The 27,506-nt window shown below is 42.7% G+C and overlaps 1 protein-coding gene across 1 annotated transcript; it reads left to right on the forward strand.

Annotated features, from left to right (window-relative positions):
* cavin2a (caveolae associated protein 2a) lies at window positions 1–26,830 on the forward strand. The gene is made up of 2 exons (XM_037789291.1): window positions 1–1,536; window positions 22,342–26,830. The coding sequence occupies exons 1-2, from the start codon at window positions 985–987 to the stop codon at window positions 23,212–23,214; spliced, it is 1,425 nt and encodes a 474-aa protein (XP_037645219.1). The 5' UTR covers window positions 1–984; the 3' UTR covers window positions 23,215–26,830.
* Window positions 26,831–27,506: the final 676 nt, after the last annotated feature.

The raw sequence follows: 27,506 nt of genomic DNA on the forward strand, positions 1-27,506 counted from the left end.
CACCACATTTTTTATTTTAAGAAATGTTAGATTGAAAGAGTGATTGTGTTGCTGTGGATGAAATATTTACAGTGATGGTGACAAAGGGACAGATTCAGAGAGGCCATGGGCACAGATGAGCTCATTGTTGGAACAGGGATTTCCACATTTCCATGTCAGTGTGCCCCATGCCATGACACAGAGCTCAAAAACAAGAGGGGAGAGGAAAGGGGCGCTCACAGGGCAAACAGTCATCCACTAACATATTAGGCACAGTGAACACACATACATACACCCCACTTTGACATAAAGAAAATATGGGCCGCGGTTGATCGACAGCATGTCAGTGGAAACATTCAGCTGAGTTCCCGATACACACGAGAAACACTGGCCTTCTGGTTTGGATTGTAGTTTTATCTTCACTTCATTGTTTTTTAAAGATACACACTCACACACACATCCATGTCTCTGGATTACAATGCAGTCCAGTACAGTTTGGTAAGCTACAAAACAAACAAACACACCAGCCAGGGCAGAAAACAAAAGTAGCATGCACACACACATTTTCTTTTTTTCTTTTTTTTTGGCAAATGCATTCAGGCATGCACAAAGTGGAATGGTTGGCAGTAGTCACATGGAAACACAAAGCAGGCTAGCATACAAGGAAGGACACACACACACACACACACACACACACACACACACGCACACAAACTCTACCTCTATTCTGTCAACAGGGCTTGGCCTGCACGGTTTCCATAGCAACCACGCCCCTCCCTTTGGCTTGCAGGGGAGGTGTTTTGAAAGTTCACAGCGTGTGTGTGTGTGTGTGTGTGGGGAGAGAGATAGACAGAGAAGGGGCGTGGAGGCTGAATTAAGTCCAAGAAAGTAAAGCAGTCAGTCTCCAGTAGTCAGCTGCAGCAGGTGACAGCAGTCCAACCACCACTACACTCTTCTAGTCGTGTTTCGCTCCATTCCAGCGGGACCTCTGACCACCTGTGGAACATGGAAGATCGCGCGTCCCACGCCGAGCTGAACAGCAGCGTCTCCGGCAGCACCCACACCATCCCCCCGCTGCAGCTGTCCGACAACACGGAGCTCCTCACCCCGAGCTTCAGCCCGTCCTCTGCCCCGTCCTCCCCGACCCCGACCGGCACCCTGTCCCGCATGGGCTTCAAGGGTCCCACCAGCCCGACCGGGGCCGTGCCGGGCAGCCCCACGGGCGGCCAGGTGAGCGCCATCACCGTGGTGGCGCTGCTCGACAAGCTGGTGAACATGCTGGAGGCGGTGCAGGACAACCAGCAGCGGATGGAGCAGCGGCAGGCCGACCTGGAGGGCGCCGTGCGGGTCGTGCAGGGCGACGTGACCCGCCTGTCCAAGACACACGTCAGCACCTCCAACAGCGTCAGCAAGCTGCTCGAGCGCTCCCGCAAAGTCAGCGGGCACCTGAAGGATGTGCGGGAGCGCATGGATAAACAGGCGGTCCAGGTGAAGAAGCTGGAGGCCAACCACAGCCACCTGCTGAAGAGGAACCACTTTAAAGTGATCATCTTCCAGGTGAGGCAACAGAAACAAACCTAGTAGCACAAAATGGTTCAAAGATTCTTTAGTAGGCTAAAACTAAACTACATGTTGCATTATAGTGTTGGAATTCAACAGTTTTCATTGACCTACTGCTCAGCCTATGAAAACAGACAGTTGTATATTCTCTTATCGGCTCTGGAGGGAAACCCTCCAAAATCTGAAAGAAAATCCAACCCAGGTGACATCATTGTGACGTCATCAGAGTTGTTTCAGCTCAGGGTTGAGGCGTAATACACTATTTGTAGCTACGTTACAAACCAGAGGCGTGGGGTTTGAAAAATGGAGGCATTTTAGACCAGCAACTCCCACGTTCTGCGAGGTAGAATGACTGTTTTTGTGAATGGAGTCTGGTGGCTTTGAGGACAGCGATATAACGGCATCAGTTCCCTGTCAGAAAGGGCTGTCTGGTGGCAAGATAAAGCGGTGAAACAAACGTAGTAGCATTAAATGCTTCAAAGATTCTTTTAAAGGCTATTACAGCCAGTGTTGGAATTATGAAGTGGCACTCCACTGATCTAAAGTTTTAATTTAGGCTGCTCGTCAGGAGGAGTAGCTTACTACTCAGCCTATGATTGTATATTCTCTTATCTGGCTCTGGAGGGAAACCCTCCAAAATCTGAAAAAACAACCCTGGTGACATCATCGTGATGTCACCAGGGTTGTCTCAGCTCAGGGTTGAGGCGTGATATGCTATTTGTAGCTAATAGGAGCCTACGTTACAAACCAGAGGTGTGGGGTTTGAAAAAAGTTGGCATTTAGGAGGCGACTTGATAGCATCTAATGAAACACGTGCATTATGGGAAATGTATGATCCAGTGTTTTGGAGCTTGACCCATACGGCTTCTGTACTTTCAATTTGGACCATTCTTTTTTTTTAACGGGTCTCTTGTGAGTCCCCCGACTTTATAAAATGCGATACTAAATGGATACCACATAGCTACTGTACCTTCTGCGCCTGCATGACATGTAATAACTCTCCCGACCGGCAGGCGGCGGTAGTCTGTATCTGTCTTTGAAAAAGGGAAACCGGAAGCTCGAGGACTGGGGATATACAAGCTGTTGTTGTGATACGTACATGAAACAAAGCGGCGTTTGCCGTCCATTTTCACACCACCCTCACTCACCACTTAGCTTCATTACAGATGTTCATGTCGCTGTGAAAATATCCGTGTGTTGGAATGATCAGATGAGATAAAGATGAAAAATGAGAAGAGTCTTCTGTGTTTTTCCACCAAAAAAACTAGGCTGTCCAAGCCCCCAGGAAGAGTGCCAGGCTGAGAAGCAAATATTCGTAGTGGCCAAACGGTGGTACTACAACGTGAGTTGGCATTTAGGAGGCGACTTGATAGCATCTAATGAAACACGTGCATTATGGGAAATGTATGATCCAGTGTTTTGGAGCTTGACCCATACGGCTTCTGTACTTTCAATTTGGACCATTCTTTTTTTTTAACGTGTCTCTTGTGAGTCCCCCGACTTTATAAAATGCGATAATAAATGGCTACATTACCTCTTTAAGGTTGATGCATGTTCTATTTTTTTATACAGAATATATTTACATCATGAACACTTCATGAGGCCTCATTCTAGTGTGCCTGTATTTGCATTCCCATTTGACTGCAGTAGTGGGTGTGTTCAGATGTGCGCACATTTCTTGTGTGCCTGCCTGGCACTGACACGTGATGTGCTGTAGGTGAACAGCACTTTATTACATTTTCAACACTTATAAACTTGTTGAACAGGACTGAGGCAGCCTGTAGAGCTCAGTTCACAAAGGACGGGGGGGAGCTGTTTGCTGGTTTCTGACTCTTGAAGTAGATTTCAAATACACCTCTACTAATAGAAGTGTAAAAGTGCTGAATATGATCTGGTTTCTGAATATAAGTTAAGACCTTAACAGTTTTTATACACATGTAAGCATGTAAGGCTCTTCCCTCTCATGTCCTCTGTGCGTGTGTGTGTGTGTGTGCCCCTGTGTATGTGTGTGTGTGAGAAGAAGGGTGTGTCTGGGAATGGAGCTGTAGAGGATAATAGAGGAGGGCTCAGACACTGACTTTGACTAGATCTGTTTACACCCCCCAGTCATAATTCAGACAGACAGATGGTTTTGGATGGATTTACCACTTCAACTGCCATATCACACACCTGGGAGGGTAAAACTCTATACTGGCACTAAAAAAAGTGATAAACCGCCCAATTTCCCCAGGAAATTACGAGTGGAAAGTATCCTTACATAACCCACTCTCTCAAGATATAAAAAAACCCGTTGGAACTTGTGTTTACTCAGCGTGTACCAGATAGGCCAACCTGAGCTCTTGATATGCAGAATTATAATATGCGGTTGCCATGCAAGATGAAAGCAGTTCCATATTGTATTTGAAGGATGCATTTCCATTCAACATAAAAAAAATATATTCTACGCTCTGTGCATTAATATGTGCATGGTTTTTTTATGCTTACATGTGTGTGTGGGTGCATCTGAGCAGCGTGTACGTGCAAGTGTGTGTCCAGGCAGCAAAAGGGGGGCCATTGTTGACACAGCCAGAGCCCACTGAGAGCTCTTAACTGCTGCTGTTATCTGGTTTCCCAGGTACTGAGGCTCTGTTGTTCAAATGCAACCGGTGCCAAGGCTTTAACTTGCACAAGGTGGCTCTGTGGGTGAGGCACCGTGGATCAATTGGATTGAATCCCCGGTCAGTTTTTATGTGCTACAAGGGTGTGTCCTGTTGCTTTAGAGATGTGTGGACGGTGTCGATTGCTTTCAATGCATTGTCAAATTCCTTGCATCCTTTGGATTTTCCGAGTTGTGTTTTCCTGGTTGCAAATATCTTTTTGTTTTTCTCCTGTGACAGGTTGTTTTCATACACAGTCCGTAGCTATATCCACGAAAAGTACTGTGCTGTAATTGGTATATAGATCCCAGGAAATCAGTTTGTATGTAATCCGCGTAATCGTGAACCAGGAAGTGTAAAGAGCGACAAACGGCGCGTAGGGAGGAGGTCGAGGTGGATGGATGGGTCAAAAAACACCTGACTTTCGCCCAGGAAACCGCTGGTCATTTCCCGTATGAAACCAGAGGTCAACCATGATTTATTTGTCACGTAACTTCCGTACTTAAGTTATGCCACTTCTGCAGTTATTTTAACCCAAACCACCATCTTTTCCTAAACCGAACTAAGTACTTTTGTTGCCTAAACCTAACTAAGTACTTTTGTTGCCTAAACCTAACACAGTTGTTTCCTGTGAAGACTGATGTTTATTTAGAAAAGACTGTTTGCATGTAACGAGCAGAAACTGACACGTGTTGCTGGGCATTCATAGGAAAACGCATAGAAAATTAGGAATAATCTTTGGGCAGATATCATACTACATACATATGTACAGTATGTAGTATACAGTATATATTATATGTAATGTATTCTCATTACTTATAATGAGAATACATTGTATGTAAATGTGTTTAACCAGTGTTTTGTATTTGACCTATTATATCAATATGATTAGAGCATGTAGGAGCAGGCTATACTTTAAAGTTTACTTTCTATATTAGGAGTGTTGTGTTGCTCACAGTTAAAAGTGACCTGACTTCTGCTGAGTTGAGTTTTTGTCCTCTAAATGTGAGTCAAGCTAAGAGCGTAGCGTTTGTAGATGGGTGTAGTAGGGCCAGGTATGTGTGTGCAGCATGTGTGTGCGTGCAGCCTGCCCATTGGATGTTATGCTGATGTGTTGGGTCAGGTGTATGCAGTTACAGAGCTGGTAAATGAGACTTGGCGTGCCTGAGGGGAGCGGGAAATAAAAGAACTGTTCAGCCCTTGTTCCTTCTCTTCCCTGAGCTTGTGTTGACTCTTTACTGCGTCCATCACTTTCTGCCTCGCCTAATCTCTTTTTTGCCTCCAGTACTGGGTGTGTGTGGATGTTTTTTCTGGATTTTCTCCATCTGGTGCCAGGCTGTAATTTTCTTATCTGATATCTTTTAGTTTATGTTTATATGTCCAGGTATATTTCCCTTCTCACATTGCTCTCTCCCTTTGATTCTTTGTCTTTTATACAAACTCCAACTTACATGTGACCACTTTTTTGTTTTTGGTCTTTGGTCCGGCCACCTGTCCTGATTCCCTGAAACTACACGAAAGCACATGCTGCACGCCTCACGCTGCTCTTTGATAATGCTGCACACCCAAGAGCCAAACTCTCTGTACCAGCCCTGCAGCTACTGGCCAAGAGGCCCTCATCCTCCTACCCACCCCCCCCCACAAAATTGATCTAGAACACTCATCACCCTGTACGTGCCAGCTGAGGTGGAAACACAGAGGGTTTCTGGGTAAACGCCCGCAGTTGCATGGAACAGGGGTCTATACCCGCTCCAGGCTTTGGCCACGGTCAGTCAGAAATGGCAACGCTGTCTGCCGCTCCGATGCGTTCCTGTGCATAACAAGGACTAATGAGGACTTAATTACCGATGCTTGGCCCTTGTTTGTTTGTTTTTCGTGGACCAGTGCTCTTCCTGTCCCCACATGCCCCCCCACCCCCGCCCCCCTTCTCTGGGCCTTGTCTCTTGAACACACGATTCCCAGCCATCTGACATTTCAAGTGTGTACAGTGTAGAGATTGTTTTGGTAATTACTGTTTAGAAAGGTAAAATGTTTTGTTTTGGATGGAGATATTTTCTATTATTTGCCAAATGGATTAATTTCACAGGCTCATTACCTGGGTTTTTAAATATCAACAGTCGCCCTGGAGATCTTATCTTAATTGCATCGCTGTGGCATGCTACATGAAATCCACGGTATATCTGGAATTTCATTTCCTGCGACCGAAGTCATTTATTCCTGAGTAGATCTTAATCTCCCCGTCTGTGTTTATGTCACAGCGGAATTCCATCACAACAAACAAGTCAAGCCACAATAGCAAATTGAATTTAAACGCCGTGAGAATTGCATTTGTTCTCCCGCCTTGCACACACGTGGGCCCGGTTCCGAGGGGAGTAGTTGTGCGTGGCCCTCGTGGTGGGGTGGGAAGAGGATGTTTGGTGATGAATGTGTTTTTGTGATCCCTAATCGCAGACTGGCAGGGAGTGACAACAGTCAGAGCTCTCACACACTATCAAAGAACATTGGTATCGCGTTGCAAGGAAAGAGAAACATGCTCCCCAGCCAAACTAAACACAATGACTGCAACAGGTTTTTTGTTCATAGAAGTAGTGCTGTAGGAGTCATGATGGTATGAGCGTCTTCTTTTGTTTCTCGTTATTCAGCTATGCATGTATTAATTAGGGCTGTCAATGCATTAAAATATTTAATCGTGATTAATCTGTAATCTGTTCACAATGTACCTTAAAGGGAGATTTGACAAGTATTTAATACTCTTATCAACATGGGAGTGGGCACATATTGGAAGTCAGTTAACAACACAAAACAATGACAGATATTGTCCAGAAACCCTCACAGGTACTGCATTTAGCATAAAACAATATGCTCATATCATAACATGGCAAACTGCAGCCCAACAGGCAACAACAGCTGTCAGTGTGTCAGTGTGCTGACTTGACTATGACTTGCCCCAAACTGCATGTGATTATCATAAAGTGGGCATGTCTGTAAAGGGGAGACTTGTGGGTACCCATAGAACCCATTTACATTCACTGATCTGGAGGTCAGAGGTCAAGGGACCCCTTTGAAAATGGACATGACAGTTTTTCCCGCCAAAATTTAGCGCAAGTTTGGAGCGTTATTTAACCTCCTTTACAACAAGCTAGCATGACATGATTGGTACCGATGGATTCATCAGGTTTTGTAGTTTCACATGATACCAGTATCTTCACTAGCTAGCTCTAGCTTTACAACTGAGCCCAGTACAACCGAAAAATTGATTGCATTAATGAGTTAAAGAAATTAGTAGCGTTAAAACAAATGATCATGAACTTGTTATTATCATGTTCACTTTGACAGCCCTAGTATTAATAAGTTGAAATTAATTCACTGTAAACTCTTCAGATTGTGAAACGTCTCCGTCTATCACCACATCCTGACGTTCAGTACAGAAGACGTTAACAGCCGTTTAAAGGTTCTGAGGGATTGGCTTCACTTCAGTCATTGTCCTTTTGTTTGCTCTGCTACCCATCGTCATCGTGCTTTTTGTACGTCGACACTTGACCAAAGGTTGTGACTTAAACTTTCAGCTGCAGGAAGTAAAAGCTGTTACACACTCTGTTCATACTCTAAGATGGAGGACAAACTGGTAATTCTGTTCCCAGCCTCGCCCCGAGCTCTTCCCTTTAGCCTAATGACTCAAAGCTCATTACTCTGCAGGTAAACCAAGCTTAATAACGGCCTAATAAACAAGTCAGCTGTGTCAGATCCCTCTGGGTGCCATCCTGTGCACACAAATCAAATGTGACACAAGTGAAGCTTTACCACAAGAGAACCCCTAAAGACGTAGTTGAGAGTAAAACTTGAATATAGAACACTTATTCAGCCTCATCCAAAACAATATAATGTTCATGGACAATTAGATATTTGAGTATAATTATAGTGCACATACTGCGTGTGTGTTCAGTGCAGAATCCTCCATTATAAAATCCTATCCATTCCCACAGGTTGGAGCAGGCCGCTAGCTGTAGGCTACGGCTCAGATTTGTAGTGTGTGTCCCTGCACCAGGTGATGTATAGCACCAGCGTGTAGCCTGAAGCAGTGCTAGCTGCTTCAGTGCATTCAAACATTCCCAGCCTACATTTTACCCAGCTTTAACCCAGAAGTTTCAAGTGATAGGATAGTTGACTCAAAGTATCCTTACAGCTAGTGCCACTTTCCAGAAACACTAAATAAACCCACGGTTACATTAAGAACTACTACGTGACCACACATGGCTACCTTGTGATTGACAGGTCGATACCACGGCGTTGTCCGGTCTGGGAGTTGTCCGTGTTTTTGACTCACAACTTTAAAGGCCTTTACACACCGGCGCTGTGTGATTAATTGGCACTTCAATATATTTTCTCAAACTGTTGTTTTTGTCGTTCATAGTTTCACACAGAACGTGAATATTACGCGGTGAAAAAGCAGTGGAATTTTTTTTGATTGTCTGATCTTCCGCGCTGCGAATAAATGCATCAACCAATCACGTTGTTAATTCAAATAACCAAGATGGCGACGGACAAAATGCCAAAGTCGAGGTTTCTAAACCGTAGTCCACAAACCAACTGGCGATGTCACGGTGACTACCTCCACTTCTTATATACAGTCTATGTATGTAACACAGTATTTTTCATTTATTTCTGCGGACTAACCAGTAGGGCTGCATTACAGTAATGTGGTTTGATTTTCCTCAGTAACAAGTAGTGTAAGGGATTATAGTTTCACATTGATGTCTTACTTTACAGTCACTAATCCCAGTAATTACTTTGACTTCTCGACAGACTGGCTTGTTCGCTGTGTGACCAGGAGATAGATGGGATAGTTGATGTCAATTTTGTATCTGCACGTGCACGCTAAGTGAAGAGACAGTCACGAGACGTGTTAGCTTTGTGCAGAGGCTGGAGGTGTGGGGAGCCGGCTAGCTTCCAGAAAAATAGGAGAAATACACACTCCAGTAACTCCAAAAGTCTCATTTAAATATTGTGTCCTTTGACGTTAGCCACTGGTTAGCCTACATTGTGGCTTTTGTTTAGAGTTGGAGTTGTGTGAACGCTTACAGCTTTACTGTGAGGACAGGGCCCAGCTAGCTATTGAAGCTATTGATGGTCAGTCAATGCCTCCAGACCAACACCGTCTCACGGTAGTTCATGAAATTGTATCTATTTGATTTGTGTACATAGACACAAATTTCACTTTTTTTTCGTGATGCTCAGCACAACTTTCAACTTTCTGCTCCAGTCTTTTCAAAATAAACCTATTTAGTTAGGATTATGAATAGAACAACTTGGTTAGGCTGAGGCAACAAAACTGCGTAGTTAGGATTAGGAAATGATTGCGGTTTGGCTTAAAATAACACCGGAAGTGTCGTAACTTAAGTACGGAAGTTCCGTGACAAAAACATAGCTTTACAAAAACATCGTGGTTTTGGTTATAATAACTCTGGAAGTGCCGTAACTTAAGTACGGAAGTTACGTGGCAAATAAATCAGCTTTGACTTCGGGTTTCACACGGGACATGAACACCGGCTGAAAGTTTGGTGTTTTTTGACACACAACACAAGTCAATACAATATCTCCTTTTTCTAATTCTACCCGTTCTATAGCCTACAAGGTGACGTGGGGTGGAGACTTTGGAGTTGTGTGAATGCACCTTTAAATAAACAATCTAGCTGATTGCATCACTTCATTTTTAGACATGTAGCCAGCAGCTAGCTGCTTGTTGGCAGCTGTCGAATAGTGAACAATAGTCAGAATATCCCAGTTAATCTGGGAGGAGATGCATCTGTAATAAACCTGTTTCATGGCAGACATTTTGCCATGTCCTAGAAGAGAAAGCACAGGTTCTAAATGATATAATTAACTACAACTGTAGCCAGCTTCAGGGCCGTGTCTAGACGGTAAAGCACGCAAGCAAATTGCGAAACTCTCGCGTGATGGATGAGGTTAGGCATTGATCTCGAATGGTTAAGGTTAGGATAGGTCGTCGGGCAGGGAGTCTCGCAAGAGTTTTTTTCACACCTGCGCTTTTCTGCCTTTGACAAGTCAAAATGTGTTCTGTAAAAAGGTTTATTATGTTTGATACAAATCCTGTTAGATACTGTGAGGACGTCATATACAAGCCTGGAGTTTAAAGAGAATATTGCAGTTTAAATATTGGTCAGAAATATCGCAATTAGATATTTTCCACTAATTGTTGTTGCCCTACCACTGACCATGAGTATGTGACTTTCATACATTGTGTACTTCACAATCTCGAGTTGCGAGTGAGATTTTTGTGGAGGAGTGCTGTTGGATCAGAGTAAAACTGGTCTCAGTGACAACAGACGGACATGGCTGCGCAGCCTTTTTCCGCCGTGCTTTCTAAATGAACAATGAGCTTTGTTTACAGCAGGGCTTCTAGCTTTGTCATCACTCTTATTTTCCCTTTGGGGTTCATTCCTCAGATAATCCTCTGGGTTTTCAGAAAACAGAAAATAAAGAGCGGAGAAGTGTGAAAGAGAGATAAATATAGAGAGGAAAACGATGGCAGGAGGAGAAAGACAACGTGGTCTGTTTTTGTTGACTAGTGATAATCCCAAAGGAAAACAGTGAGTTTGGATAAAAGATTATACTTAACTTTGCAAACTGCTTGGGTGAAAGACATGCATGTGGACAGGGAAGCATTATCTTAAGTGCTTGCTCTCTTCAGCCTGATGTCACATTCAGGTTTGACAAGTCTTCTCAACAGTTTCAGTCTGTGAGGCAAAGACAAGTTTGCAGCTGCAGATTCCTGCTGTGGGGGACTAGTTGTAACAGCTTCATTGACACAGAAAAGTGCTGACAATGTTACAGAGTCTGAGCGAGCCGCCACGACAGACTGGAGATGTTTGATGTGGCGTGCTAGCTAGACAACTGAAGTTGATTTTTAATTATTTTCACGTGCCATGAACTTAAAGTTGGTGTTAAAGTAAACACAAAGTCAAAGGGACGATAAAACAGAGCTGCGTTCAACGATAAATAAAGGCGGCAGCTCTTAAGCTATAGCCTCCCAGCATATCCCATGATGCACGGCACTTATTTTTTCTCCGTAACTGCCGAGAGCGCATATTTAGTATGTTTTTTCATGATACCGCAAGTATTAATAAGGTAATGTCATTAGGCTCTTTTGCACATTAGCACTCACATGCTCATTTTCACTCTCAATTCTTTGAGCTTTCTCTTTCACACTCACACAGTATAGCATGTTAGATGCAGATTTATTGAAGGGAATGGAGTTAAATGATTCTAAAAACAGTGCTGAGAGTGTTTTTTATGCTGCCAAAAATGCTCAAGGTCCTATTAAACTTTTGACTCCTTCTGTCACCTCCCTGATTTTCTTCTCTACGTGTCTGCTCCTTCTTGACTTTTCAAACCTCCGTGTCCATGATCCAATCCACTGGCCAAGGCCACAACATCCATGGCAGGAAAAGGGAAACAATAGCCACGCTGGTTCTCAGTGGTCTTACTGTATTTCTCTGCAACATGAAAATACAACATGTCTTTAGATAACGTGATGACTTCTGGGCTTCTCTGCGGACACTCGCGCCCTTTGACCTCCACACGGGGTAAACATTGGGACAATTGGTGGTAGCCTTATCAAAAAATGCTCATGGTATCTCCACACAGCCCTTATCAAACAATGGCTGTGATACGCACAATTTGGGATTGTACTGAAACAATGCATAAGGGGGGAATATTGGGAGATTTGAACAAAAGAGCTAAAGGAGATTAAAGCTGCAGTAGGTAGAATTGCAAATACGATTAAAAAAAGTTATTTTTATAAAACGATCATTATATCCTGACAGTAGTGTATGAGACAGGTGATCTGAAAAAAATCATGTGCCTAGGTCCTCCGGTGCTCTTAACGGCATCTGCAGGATTTCACAGACCGGAGGAAAACAAGCAATCAGAGCCGAGCTGGAGCCTTGCCGTCTCTGAGCAGCTGTCAATCACTCACAAACTCTGATCAAACGGTCAAACTATGCAGCGCTGATCAAATATGAATCAATATTCTGTTACTGTAATGCCGATTTCTCACGTAAAATGTTCTCAGAATCATTTTTAGTGTACTGTTTAGCTGTAAAATGAGAGAGTTTGTGCCGCCATGTTGAGGAAATACCAAGCACCGCCCACCAGCTGGAGCAAACTTTCTCATTTTACAGCTAAACAGTACACTACAAGATGATTGTGACAACATTTTATGCGAGAAATAAACATTACAGTAACAGAATATTAATTCATATTTGATCAGCGCTGCCTAGTTTGAACATTTGATCAGAGTTTGCGAGTGACTGATAGCTGCCTCCGTTGAATAAACAGCCAATAGGAACGCTCTCTCTTTGAAATGACCTGTGATTGGTCAAAGTCTCCTGTCACAGGCTATATGTTCTAAAGCCTGAAAACAGAGCCATGAGGAGGTGCAGAAGTCTAGTTTTCTCTCAGAACACTTGAATTACAATATGATGAAAGGTTATTATGGAATTTTTGGAACATTCTGCCTACCTACGCTTTATCATTCGAGCAGAGTGAAAACAGGAGTGACAAGCACCGTAAATGTACAGGAATGTGTTGCAGTGACACTACGGAAGACATTTCTCACTCATCATACATGCACAGAGGGGACGGTGCGAGACGATCGCGTGTGATCTGGTTAATGTAGAGGATGTGCAGTAAGTGATAATGGTCCAGTAAACCATAGGATTATTCTAATGAATACCATGTATGAATTCATTATGGGAATTGGAGAGCATACATCGCAGAATATGAAACTTATCATTATCCGAAGTGCAAGGACTGCTATCCTGTAAATTACGGGCTGAGTGAACAGACGTCCGACATCATCATCATTTCTGTCATGAGGAATAATCGGCGCCTCTCTGGATCGCCACGATCTCCATCCTGCCAGCACGTCAGCATGAATCGGTTATTGTGTGGTGTGATTACACAAGCTCGCAGGGCCAGTAAACATGCCGTGTTTTCTTTTGGAGAGGCAGATATGGGAGGGGTGTGGATGGGAAAGAATGCCATAACTTGTTATGCAAAGCTTCATGGGTAATAGGCCAGGAGGCATGATTCAGAATTGGCATGAAGTCGCTGATTTATGATACTTGGAATCATAATGTTTGTCACTATTTTGAGCATACTTGGTACGGTGGTATGGAGGTGAGCAGAGATCTTAACAGTTGTATAGAATACTTGAATGTACAATCATTACTGCAAGGCAGTGTAAAGACGCCAATACACAGTGTACAGTACACTGAGAGTTTATCATGAAGCCCAGTCCCATGACAAACAGCAGAATTCCATTTCCTTTCCTTCCTTTCCTCCTTCCTTCCTCAGTCCACAGATGGCTCTTCGTGCACATTGGGGTGGGGGGGTGGTGGGGGCGTGACGCTACGCAACCAGCTGGGTGGGGGTGAACTGGGACACACCTCGCTGCACTGTGATGGGAAGGGTGTAATCAAAACACATGCTGATCAAGGCAAATTTGCACACATCACATGAGTTTCAGGTAGACACAGTACCTCAGCTGTTCATGCATGGATGAAGCTGTGTGTCAGAGGGGGTGCAGGGACTGTAGTACACTGGACAGTGTTTTGTTTGGTAGGTTGTATTACAGATGAACAGGATAGACAGATTTAGAGAGTAAAGGGAGGATGGGGGGAAATGATGAGAAGAAAAAAGGGGAATAATCAGAGCAGAGATTTGAATTGAGTCCTTTGTTTGAAATGTGCTTTACGTAACAGTCTGTTATCAATCGATAAGAAGCATCTGAAGCTGCACACTCTTTAAGTAGCATTCCGTTAGTCTTCAATCTCCTTTCTCTAGGGCTGCCCCCTCTTAGTCGATTAGTCCACTAATCTGTCGTTTTGGTCTTAGTCGATTATGATTTCTTTACTCCATTAGTCATTTTTTTATGCTATTTTCATGCTAAATGACGTATTTATAAGAAACTTGTGAACACATCTCTGGTAAACACCAGATTTAAAGTGGAAGTGCAGAAACTCAGTTTGACAGATCTGTCGATGAAATCAGTGATTCTTAAAGTGGGGTTTGGGGACCGCCAAGGGTCCGTGGCCCTCTGTCAGGGGGTCCGCGAAGTAATTTGCTTTAAATTATAAAATTGTGCTGTATCATTAAAAAGCACATATCTACAGATGGGGACCATTTGTACCAAGCATATTGTTTCCATTACTCCCACCCACATTCATTTGGGCCAATAGAGACTCTGGTATGATTGTGACCCATCACATCAATCTGTCATGAATCAGTCAGGGTCACTTCACTCAGGGCGCAACGAAGCGGTCCTGCTGCTGCTTAGCTTATTAGCCAGCTAGCTAGCTGGTGGGAATGGAGAAATATTTGAGTCAGTCCACATCGTCAAGTGACGCTAAGACCAAACTAGCTAAACTGAGAAAATAGGACGACAGTTATATCGAGTTTTAGAATACAAATAGTTCCAATGGCATCTAAGAGTACAAATGGTAGTAACGTTATGCTTATTCTGTGTTAGGATTATGAGGAGGTCCTTGGAAAATGTTCTCCCCTTTAAGAGGTCCCTAGCACTAAAAAGTTTGAGAACCCCTGAATTAAATCAACTAAGCAATTACTCAACTAAATCATATGAGTGTTAGTCGACTAAGAGTGTCTTTGGTCGAGGGCAGCCCTACCTTCCTCCCTGTTTTTATAAGCTAAGCCTTTTGTCTTTCTCATTCTTTACCAAAATAATTGCAGGGGTTTGGCTGTAGCAAATGTGCGCACACATGCATTTCAGTGTGTGTGGTGGTGATGGTGTGTACCCTCTCATTGGTGCAGTCCCCGGAGCCGGAAGCACCTGACTCACTGAGCCAACACACCTGTTCTAACCTCGCCCGTTAGGATTTAGAAAACCTCCATTCATCGTCTGAAGGGCCAGGAAACACACCTGTTCATTTTGCTAACACACACACACACACGCACGCACGCACACACACACACACACACACACACACACACACACACACACACACACACACACACACACACATACGTGCACACACATGCACACATACACATTAATACATAACTGGCATAACAAAAATGTGCAGTACAAGCCACAGAGGAGTGATTGTTATGGTTCGTATGGGTACATGAGTAGCTCTCTGTCTAGTTTTCTGTGTGCGTGTTGATTAGTACATTTATGTGTTTTAGGTGTTTTTTATTGTGTACACGGGAAGTTACATAATCCAGCTGGACAAGACTACGACGGTCCAGCCACGCAATTCTGTGAGGCTGAACTTCAGCACAGTGGTGCTTTAAGCTGAATGCTAACATCGCCATGCTAACATGTAGGGCTGTGCAATTAATAGAATTTCAATTACGATTTTGGCTTCCAACAATTAGGAAAACAAGACAATCGACATAAAGCGATTATTGTGCCGCATTCCGTTTAGGCGCTCCAGTTTGGTCTTGTGTTATAAATCCAGCGCACCCCTCTTCTTCACAGCGGTGTGCGTTTGCCCCGCTCGGTGGGTCCGGGACTGCCGCTCGGTGTGTGGGAGGAACTCTCGTTGGAACTCTCCCCAGTGCTGGCTGGCCCTTGCCGGGTGCATTAGCTCCGCTGTGGTGTGCTGCGACTGGCTCTAGGTCGGCTAATCGTGATCTCAATATTGACCAAAATAATTGTGATTATGATTTTTGCCATGATCGAGGAGGTATAATGTTTAGCATGTTAGTGTAGTGTGGTAGTGTGAAGGGATGGCACGATACCAGAAAGTTAGCAGTCCATTCCGATAGTGAAATTCCACGATTCTCGATACCCAATTTGATACCATGGTAACAAAAAACAAACAATAAATATTTAATTCATGTAATTAATATATTATTATTAGTCCCTGATGGATCCGCCTCAAGTTACTTGTCAAAAACAAAATTATACAAGATTATATTAGAACACATAAAGATAACTTGCCTTCGTCCAATACTCATTTTTACTGAATTTTATTTAATTTAATTTAATTTTGTTTTGTTTTGTTTTGTTTTGTTTTGTTTTATTTTATTTTGTTTTATTTTATTTTATTTTATTTTATTGACAGGCCAATGTACATTAATCAACATTCAAACAAATGTAAATGTACCCGAGTTAGCCAAGAGGCTAGTTTTCATCAGCAGTCTCTTTGCCAGATGTTGTTAGGCATCCTAGAGTAATAACAATAATACAATATTTACAATAGTAAGAACATACTACATTGGTAAAAAGCATATACAATAGAAATAGTAAATATATATTAATAAATAAATAGAGCTTGAACACATCATAATGTTACTCAATACAACCTCCGTACATTAGCCGTTAGCTCCGTTATTTAGCCAAGTAGGACTGGCTGACCGGCTGCTAACAGCTAACGTTGCTAGCTCTCCTCCTGCATTATGAGGGACTTTTTCTAGAGATGAACCGATACTGACTCAAATAGCTGGATCGGGTGTATATGACAATGGTGCCGATCTATTCAATTCAATTCTATGTTTATATACTATATACATTATAGACTGGAATTATAATTCCTGTTTAAGTTTTGACCAATTAGTTGCTGCGTCTCAAAGTTTTACAGTGTAATTGTAATTCCTGTTCATTTTGAAGATTTTTTTTTTTACCAATTTTCTGGTGTACGATTTATTATTTTAATGATAAATAACAATTCAATAAATGTATATCTATGTATTCATATGTTACATTTTGATTTACAAAGTTAAGAAAGCAATGTTTAAGTCAAGCCTGATGTTGCTAAATGAGTGCTAAAGTTTGTTAATTAGCACCAATGAAGCACAACTGAGGCTGATGGGACTGTCATTCTAGTTGCTATAGATACACACATCAACAAAGGCAAAAGAAACAGTATAGGGTATCATTACCATATGGTATAAACAGAGACACACACTCACAGGGTAACGTGAGCCCATCTGAGCTCTTTGAAGCAGTGGTGACGCCGTCCTGCCCCGCCCTGATCTCTCTCTGTTTGAATGGAGCACGAGACTTCCATAAGCTCTTAGTAACACCTTGCAGGACTTGCAATTAGATGGCACTTCTACCACGCAACTGTTAAAGGAGATCTTGAACTCCATTACGTAAGCGTTCCAAACTATCTTTGAAGTGCGTGCGCCCTTTATCGTACAGTAAACTTGCTGTCACAGTAAATGAACTTTGTTTTTCTGGTTTGGTTTGGTTTACTTTCATCTTGCTCTTTTAAATGCTTTTTGTAAACAATGGCTGATGTCCTTACACGGCTGCACAAATACACACTGGCACACAGACACACACATGCATACACATATCACATTCTCAGTGGCTAATGAGTGCTTGCTTAGAGGATGCATTAATTAACAGGGCTCCCAGGAGAACAGTGCCAGAATGTGAGGTCCACACACACACAGGGCAGACCTGGGTCAAATGGTATTTAGGAAGATTTTGTTTGTTCTAGCTTGCTTGCCAAGACTGTTGGGGGTTAAACTGAGGACACACTAATTTCACCCTATTTTACTATTTGGACGGCCAAACAACATAAACAACATTTTTACCAGTCAAACCAAATGAGAGATGTAGACAAAGAGACAAAGAGGAAGTCAATGCTGGGGGAAAAAGGCAATGATGAACACTGTGGACTCTTGCCGTGTGATTAGTATAAGCACTCGTCAATTCAAATTGACAAGTGAGGCATTGATTACATTTATCACCACGAGTAACGCATGAATGAATCAATCAGACTGCACTGTTACTGCAGCAGGTCTAGTGCAGTATGTGGTGGGAGAGCTCGCTTTTCATTGGAGGGCGTTTGAGTTTCAGTTGCTGCCTCCCACACACTCCAGTACCCACAGTGATTATGTCAAACATGTTTGAGCCAAATCACAAAGTCTAACGGCAAGCCCAGACTGGAGCAGAGGAGTCACGATTGAATCTTGAGAAACCTTAACACCACCAGACAATCAGGGGAGATTAGTGTTTATTATCAGGGAATGTCGGGGTCAGGAGAGGCTCTGATTCTCTAATCCTGACTGCTCACATTAGGTGGGTGTTTGATAAGATATCTTAAACTTCATGCTGATTAAAACAATTTGACCCTATCCGACTTAAAATTGTACACAGAAAAGGGAGCTGAGCATAATAAGTCTGGAGTAATATCATCTTCCTATAAGCAAGCTTTCTGGTGTTTCTCTGTAACGTGTTCAGCACAAGAGCTGTCACCCACAGAGTTGCTGACTTTCTGATTTGATTCTGCATGAACACGTTGAGATCCACACAGCCTCTGTGGGTGTGGCACAGCGTCAGACCAACAGTAAAATGGGGCATGCAGATACTGCTCACCCAGCTATGACTGGAGGGAGCTGCAGAGAACCAAACTGAAAAGAAGGAATTAGAGTTGAACCAAACCAGAGTTAGTGGTAACCAGAGCTGCTCCCCAGGGTGCTACCTTTTGTCTTTTTGGATTTCAAGTTACAAACCTGCACTTCATCACAACTCCCAGCTTTTTGGGGATGATGACATACCCCTAGTGGTCCTTGGTGGTATATAAAAACTCACAAACTGTCAACCCATACAGAGAAGCAGTTCCTTGATGTTTTACAAGTGTTACCTCTAAGGAGCAACATCAGACAAATCATTTAGGATCATTTAGAATTGACACCAGAGAGGACCAGTATATCTAATTTATCAACCCTGAGTAACCACCCCTACTGTACTATACATTGTGCTGTGTATTTTAAAGATGACCTATCATGCTCATTTCAGGTTCATACTTGTATTTTAGGTTTCACCTAGAACATGTTTACATGCTTTAATGTTCAAAACACGCCTTACTTCTTCATAGCGGCGGTGCTGCAGCATCTCTTTTCACCCTCGGTCTGAAACGCTCTGAGCTAGGGATGCACCGATTTGACTTTTTCAGTTCCGATTGTGATACCTGGGAGAGTACCGATCCAATACGTAAGGGATAATGTACAGCGAGCCGGTCATTGTTGTGAAAGAATCCCCGACAGGGCGACGCTGGTCTCTCATCACTCTGTCGGGGATTCTTTCACAACAATGACCGGCTCGCTTTACATTGTCCCGCTTATCATACGGCTACTTACTGAAGAAATCAATATTTAGACACAAAAACGGTCCTCCAGAGTCTGACATCAGAGCTGCGCCCATAGCAACGGTCTGTTATACATAGCAACGGTCTGTTATACAGAAATTACTGACTGCAGAACGCCGTGATTGACCAATCAGAATCGAGTATTCAACACAGCCGTGTAATACCAGTGTTTAATCAATAAGCTGTATGCCTCACTGTGTGGAAGTGACTGAAATTATTCTTTTATGTGTAAGGCAACATCAGGCTTGACTCAAACATTGCTCTCCTAACTTTGTAAAACAAAATGTAAAAAATAAATACATAGTTATACATTTATTGAATTGTTATTTAATATTAAAATAATAAATTGTACACCAGCAACTTGGTAAAAAATATTCACAATTAACAGGAATTACAATTCAAGTGTAAACCTTTTTAATGCAGCAACAAATTGGTCAAAACTTAAACCGAAATTCAAATTCCAGTATATAATGTACAGTATATAGTATATGAACATAGAATGTAATTGAATAGATCGGCCCCATTTTTACCGATACCCATTCCAGCTATTTGATTCAGTATCGGCCTGATATCTGATCCGGTATCGGTATCGTTGCATCCCTAGTTTGAGCTCCTGTTCCCCCCTTCGATTCGCTCTAACTAGCTTTGTTTGAAGGCGTGCCAAACTAGCCACTAGGCAGGTATTATGCAAATGTGTTACTTGGTGACATCACTTTGTTACGGAAGAAAAGGTGGAAATTCAAGCAAGGCGTTTCAGGCAGTTCAGGAGTAGTGTTTCTTGGGGGGGGGAGTAACTCCCTTTGGCGTGGACTTTGGGCTTTGTAACTTTGCAGACCCTTAACAAGCACAAAGACGATATAACACACTAAAGGAAAGGGGAAAAAGTATAAAAGCTTAATAGTTCTAAAACATTCCTAGTTTTTTACCTTCCCCTGTAAACGTGGCCGTGAGGTTGATGTTGTTCCTTTAAGAACACACTGGCAGATTTATTAGCATTAAGTGGGAGATACCTAACATGCTTGGCACACACCTGAACTGTGAATCATGCCTGCATGTTTAAGGTCAAGCCAAGAGATATCAGGTGTCTGGAAAATGGTAAAAAAGGTAGGGTTTATGCATGGCTTTCCACCTCTCAAGAGCTTTCCATACACTATGGAGTGCTGTGAACTGCTGTGGATCAGGCTAGGGTAAAACAGCAGTTGGACATAATCCTGAGTGCTCATTGCAAACAGCCTCAGGTCAGGTTAGCCTCATGGACAGAGTTTATACAACCAGAAAAATGCAGGAAGTGATGCAAAAGTTCTTGAAGTATTATTGAGAAGGAAGCACACTTTGATACGCCCTTTTGATGGATACATCTTGTGTAAGTATAGAATTTGACACTATGATAACAATATTGATCAGACCTTTTAATCACTGTGGGAGTAATTCCTTTTACATCATGGTTTTGTGCCGTTTACACATCACAATCACAATCTCATATTATATGACTGTCACAGATTTTGTATCATCTTATTTCACACATTTGACCGACTTCATGAAAAGAGCTGCAAATAACAGCGTGTCAAAATTGGCTTGAATGTCCTTTTAAGCAAAAACAAACCATTGAGTGTTGAGTGAAGAATGGACAGGAGGCAGGACTCCTCTAGACCATCTGGTTGGCCCAGTCCTTAAGTATGTGTTAATGACACCCCAGGAAAGATGCATTGCTCACTCCTTCAACAAACTATGGCATGCTTTAAACATTCCTATAATGTCCTACAGTAAGAACTGCCATGCATTCTTTGAAATGCATACTTTAATGCAGACTCATTCTTAAAAAGCTTAAAAATCATGGTGTACAGAAACAACTATTGTTTAAAAGTATGCCATTGTGTACTGAAGGTGCCTGGGGCCGACACTGGTGCTTGATATTGACATATCCTGAGGTTAAACCATCTCAAATATGAGTGGCTCCGCTATCGACCTGTGAATGCATATAGTTTAAATTCCAATGAAGGAATTTAACCGCCTCACAAGGAATAACAGGCCTGTCCAGTGCTCTCAGAGTAGAGCAATCTTGTGATGAATATGCGCCTGGTGTCGAAACGTTAATCCTATCAAAAATGAACTTGAAAACATACAAATATGCTGTGCACAGTGCTCTATTTAGTCAACTCAAAAAAACAAGTATCCAGCTGTGGTACTCCAAGCTGATGTCACTGGGAGGGCTTCTCTATGAGCATTTCAAATGTGTAGTGGAGTATGTCAACCACTGAAGCTGCACCTTCGCTCTCTGCTCACTCCTGGGTGTGAAAGCATAGGGGTAGTGGGGGGGGGGTGGGAACTCTAGCTCATAAATCCCCAGTGGAGTGGAACATTGTGTATGCGTGTGACTGTGTGTGATTGCATGATTGTGCACAGATGAATGGGCAGCAAGTAAGAGGGAGGAAGAAGAGACTGAGGAGAAACAAATTGAAACTCTGGATGTTGAACTTACTGTTCTCCATTTCAGTCTGTTTATGGTCATCATTGTGTTCATGGATGGCGGGTTAAAGGCAGAGAGAGACATAAAAAAGAAAAAAAAAAGTGAGAAGTGTGTGACTCCTGAAGAGAAAAAGGAGGAATTCCTCAGATGTCTTGAGGAGAAGACCAGGGAGGCATGCACAGACTGGTTTCATCAGTCCTCAGCAGGCAGACCAACCCACCCTCTGGCCTGTAGAGTGTATTAAATGCAAAGAGCCATTTACAATGGCCAAACCATGACCATATTACTATACAGAAACATATTTATGGGGATGTGTGTTTGGACGTACATCTGAAATATCTTGACTTTAACCATCATGGTCAAGATTGCCATTGAAGTCATTGGAAGTTGTAAAGTTACTTAACCCTGACCAGAGCCAATTCAAACAAAGATATCATCAAGGTAATTCCTTGTCAAACTAAGTCCTGGTTCAAGCAATCATGCTGATTCACAACCGATCCAAATGACCACCCTCTTAACCCTCCTGTTTCTGTGCTTCTGTTTCCAATAGGAAGACAACGAGATCCCCTCCACTGTGTTAGTCAGGGACTCCCTCAAGACCCCACAACCAAGCCAGTACGATGCAGAATCCAACTTTCCTGCCCCCTCTGTTACCGGCTCTATTGATGGCCGCGCCCATGAGGAGGGTCTTCAGACCATCAGCCTGTCCTCCGATGACGATGATCTTACGGTGCACCACGAGGAGGACGAGATGTTTGACGGCGAGGGCTCAATGGATCCGGGCACTTCCCGCGGATTCGAGAGAAGGGCTGACAAGTTCAAGCGCAACAGCCTAAAGAAGGTGGATAGCATCAAGAAGGCCTTCTCGCGTCAGAGCATCGAGAAAAAGGTGAACCAGATCACCACCAAGATCGTGCCACCGGAGAAGCGCGAGAAACTCAGGAAGAGCCTCACCCCTAACCATCCCAAGAGCCCGACTGCCAAGTCCTCCACTTTCAAGGTATCTCCCATGACCTTCAACGTCAAGAAGGTCAGAGACGGGGAGACCCCCACGCAAGACATGGGCTCACTCGGGGAAGAAGCCCATGTAGAGATCCCTGCTCTGGAAAGCTTAGATGCGGAGTTCCCCTTGGCAGAGGTGCACACCCAGGGAAGCGTTGAGGAGCAGTTCCAGGAGATTCTGAGTCCCTCCACCCCAGAGAGCTTGAAGGCAGAGCTGGCAATCAATGGAGAGGCACAGAGCATCGAGTGTGAGGTAAACGGCAGTCGTTCTGCTGGCCTGGCAGTTCCAGAGCTTGATGAAGATGTCGGCGAGGAGGAAGAAGAAGAGGAGGAAGAAGAAGAGAAAGACAAAAGCCCTGTTGAGACAGCAGCAGATGCCCAGATTCCCACAGCAACAATTGCTGTAGAGCAAGTGTCTTAATATGATTTGATTTTAGTGAGCATCTATTCTAGTTTCCCATTCTTTCTTTTCTTGCTCAAATTTCTACAGTCATGAACATCCAGCAGGCACAAATTATCCCTCCATTGCAAACCTTGCAGTCCTTTGTTCTCGTCACAAACAACCACTAGAAACACACTCGGCTTCCTAAGGTAGTCCATCCTTGGACCATTCCTGCAACACTACCTTTGATTATCACCAGCTTAGCCCACAAACCTTGACACAGACTGTACAAGCAACTAGGTTAACAACTAGATCTAACAGTGTATCAGAATCCAGTGCAAGTGCTTCCTAAACCGTGTAGCAGGGCTGTCCAAAGAAAGCACCGATGTACCATAACTCACTCCCATTAAACTGGTGCCCACCTCCTCAATAGCAGCCCATCTCCAGGGCGCTGGGCCAACTATCTCCCTACTGCTGTGTTTGTCTGCCTCTGGAGCTCTCTTCCTCACTGACAAATAGCCCGTTCGTTCTTTGTGTTTTTTAGTGTGAAAAATAGTAAATCTTTGGCAACAGTGGTGCTGCCCACAGCCTGTTGAGGCAGTGTGTTGCCAGGCTGTGCAAGAGTTGGAATGGGGAGTTTCAGGGTTTTCAGTGCAAAGGTCCTGGGGTGTTTTGTTGTGAACTAGAAGTTGTTTACTAAATTCTTTGGACTTGTGCTGAAAAAGCCCAGATCTTAAATAATAACAGGTGGCTATTACTTCAGTAGTGCGAGTGGCGCTGTCTTGCCTCCTGTCCTTCACCTGCGCTTGTCAAATTGTTTATTACTTCCATAAGGAGATCCAATTAATCATTTCTGATTTTATCATATGACCTACCTACAATACCACATGAGTTGCATACGGTACATCAAAATATTTTTAATTGGTGTTTGCCAATTGAGTAACCTCCAGGCGCTGATTTGAAATTAGAATAGATGGCGTTTGAAAGAGTCTCAATGTTCTTGTGAATCACACTAATCAATAGTCTTAAAGGGGACCTATTATGCTCTTGTGCTTTTTCCCTTTCCTTTAGTCTGTTGTATATTTTTTATGTGCATGTAAAAGGTCTGCAAAGTCACAATGTCCAAAGTCCACGCAAAAAGGAGTTACTCTCCTCCACAGAAACACTGCTCTTGAACTGCCTGAAACGCCTCGCTTGAAGTCCTGCCTTTTCTTCGTGGTGATGTCACCAAGTAACACATCTGCAAAATAGTTAGTTAGGCATGTTCTCAAACGAAGCTAGTTAGAGCGGAGCTGGAGCGGAGTCTGAAGAGTTTGGTTCAGTTGACCTATCACAACAGAGTGGACCAGCTGACTGGGCTTTTTGTAGGTGGGGCAGGGGGCAGGAGCTCAAACCGAGCGTTTCCGACAGAGGATTAAAAGAGGTGCTGCAGCACAGCCGGTATGAGAAAAGTAAAGCATTTTGAACATTAGAGCATGTAAACATGTTCTAGTAGAAACCCAAAATACAAGTACGCACCTGAAAATAAACATAATAGGTCCTCTTTAAGAAAGGTAAAAGAAAGGTAAAAGATCAACTTATTTGCAAATACCAGTTAACATGGTTGTGCTTACCTACACTGATGCAAATGAAGGACATCGTTGCAGGATAGAAGCTACTGTATTATGCCTAGAAAAACGAGTGACACAAAGAACCCTGCAGGTTTTAATACTTACATACTAAATGTCCCTTTCACAGCCCTTTGTCTAATCTGCGGGACAACTTTGTATGTTTATGTACAGGAATTATTTTAGTTTTTTTCTATGTGAGGCACACTACTCCCTAGGTATTAACAGCTTAAACGCCATAACATAGTAACTTTATGATAACTGCCATGAGTGTGTGTACTTTATACAGTAAATGTATCTGTGAATTTGTTTGGAGTTACTATATGATACTTGGGTGTTTGTAAATCGTCTTTTTCTTTAAGGCATCCATAACTTGCATGGTGAAATGTTTACTCAGCTTCATATGTTCAAGACATAAACACTGTATTTTACATTTGCCAGGGCACCATCACTAAATCCCCTCCTCCTACACACATGCACACACTCCTACTGTGCCTTTTACCTTGCACAAGCTAGTATGAGTAATGCAGTCCTGAAGGGACGGATTGTTTTTGTAGATACAAGTGATAGTAAAACACACCTGAAGTTTTTTTGTTCTTCTTCTTCTGAGGAATTCCTTGCAGCTAACACTTTATGGAGCAAAGTCGTGGGTTTATACCAATTACATAAAAACTGAGAACGTTTCAAGTTCAAAGGAGGTGCAAATTCATTCACAATCCACTTTTTGTTTGGAAGTAATGCCTGATAGTTTCAAAAAGTGACCCTCCTCTTGTTACACGTTGTTAGGGCTATACCAGCCTTAGTTACAGATATCCAATGCCATGACTCCCTAAAAATAATCCAGCAAGTGATACCAGGTGCCAGATACTAGAGAGGTCACAGAAGTGGATAAAGGCGGAGGACAGCATTCCTAGCTTTGACGGATGACTCTTGCTCAGCCCATTTTTCATGCTCTTGGCCTCCTTGTTGAGATGGTGCGAAGAGAGGACGACTCTCTCTGGAGCCACAGGTGTTCTGCCCCTGTGGAGGCTCCTGGGCATGAGCATGTAGTGGAAAGGGGACATGTGTGGGTGTTGGGAAATGTGGGAAAAGGACTTCAGTTGGAGAGGATGATAAAGTAGCCTTGGGGTTAGGCATATGTATGTAAAATTGTGAGTGAAATGCATTCGACCTTGGGAACTGAAATACGTTGTAGGGGGTATACATACCAATATCTGGCACTGCAGGATTCCATTACCTGGACCCCACTATGTCCATTATACTTCTTCTATATAGGCATAAATTCTTAACTTCTTAAAGTCAAAATATAGTGCCCCAAATATTTGATGTCTTATTTATGCAAAAGAAGTCAGAAAAGTAGTGCACATGAAATAGCAGAAATATTTTCAACTGTATGTAATTCATGCGTTACAAAAATTAACCTGCCAATTTTGCTCAATGGGATCTGTAAGGAGAAAATAAATAAATAGACATAAATGATTTTAAAGAACTTGTTACCTGTGTTTATTAAATATGCGTAGTCATTCTGAGTATTTTTTTCTTTTGAATTCTTCTTTCTAGTCATTTTACTGAAAAGGGATTGAACACTAGGCTTATGTGTACATTCTTTGTACTGTAGGTTAAAATGTGACTGGCTTTGCGGTATTTTCTGCTTATTCATGCAAATGTGTTTCTTTGGTGATATCTTTAATGTTAAAAAAATGTAATATCTAGATTTGTTGTGTCTTAAAGTCTGTCTTGAAATCAGACTGTTTAATCTGGATCGGCTGTTTTTTGCTAGAAAGTTCAAACACCAGATATCTACAGCATGTGTCAGGTCGTGATCTCGTGTTTAACATCATCTTTGTTCATACAGAGTTCTTAACTTTCTAGCCTGTTCATTTAGTTAACCACTTAAACCAAAGATGTTTCCTTCACAGCAGAAGATTCCCTGCCACTTGAGTGTTTAAATGAACTCCTGCCACTTGTTTCAAGCATCTTGTAAACATGCAGGCATTTCCTTTCAGAATTTAGTATTGTATACATCAATAAAGATTTTATAACATTCAGATACTGTCTGTGGTCTTTGTTTGCAGCAGGTAAAAGGAGATGATCACACATTTCATATAAATATGATAACAGTAAATGTTCTGTGCGTCATTCGTGTCGTGACTTGCATGTATGACCTGGAGTGCACAAGGAAGTGTTTGCTGTCGCTTGGGACATTGTTTGTAAGTTAACTGTAGGGCATAGCGTTGTAATCTCATAAACCTAAGGTAGTGGTGGATTCATCTCAGTGGAGGGAGTGGTTCAGTTGCTCAATCTCTATTTACACAGCACAGTTTGTGGATTCAGAGCGCTCTGTATAAAACCAAGATAAGACCGGGTGAGAGCCACAATAAAGAACTGCTTCACCCAAATTAGAAAATAACCTTTACATCACTTACCATAGCACTATCTAACCATCCAAACAACAACGATTCAACAGCAAACTGTCTTTCTAGAAACTAAGTCTCCTGCACTGTCACCTATTTGGACTGGAACTACTTTCTACAGAGGAAATAGTCCCTCCAACAAGCATTGACAACATGTTCTGGGAATGTTCCCGCTGAATTAATTTTTTCCCCCGATACTATGAGCATCATAAATGGATTTTCATCCACCGCCTGTGTGTTGGGTAGCAGCAGAAATCTCACATTATTTGAATGTACGAGCAGATGTACTGAGAAAAGATTGGTTTGTAAT

This window comes from Sebastes umbrosus, chromosome 13, assembly GCF_015220745.1.
Source record: "Sebastes umbrosus isolate fSebUmb1 chromosome 13, fSebUmb1.pri, whole genome shotgun sequence".
NCBI classification, from domain to species: Eukaryota; Metazoa; Chordata; class Actinopteri; order Perciformes; family Sebastidae; genus Sebastes; species Sebastes umbrosus.

Excerpts from the sequence above, each read along its gene's own strand:
- cavin2a (XM_037789291.1), top strand. The coding sequence starts at position 985 with ATGGAAGATCGCGCGTCCCACGCCGAGCTGAACAGCAGCGTCTCCGGC. Across the intron at positions 1,537-22,341 it reads TTAAAGTGATCATCTTCCAG|GAAGACAACGAGATCCCCTC; the intron begins GTGAGGCAACAG and ends TGTTTCCAATAG.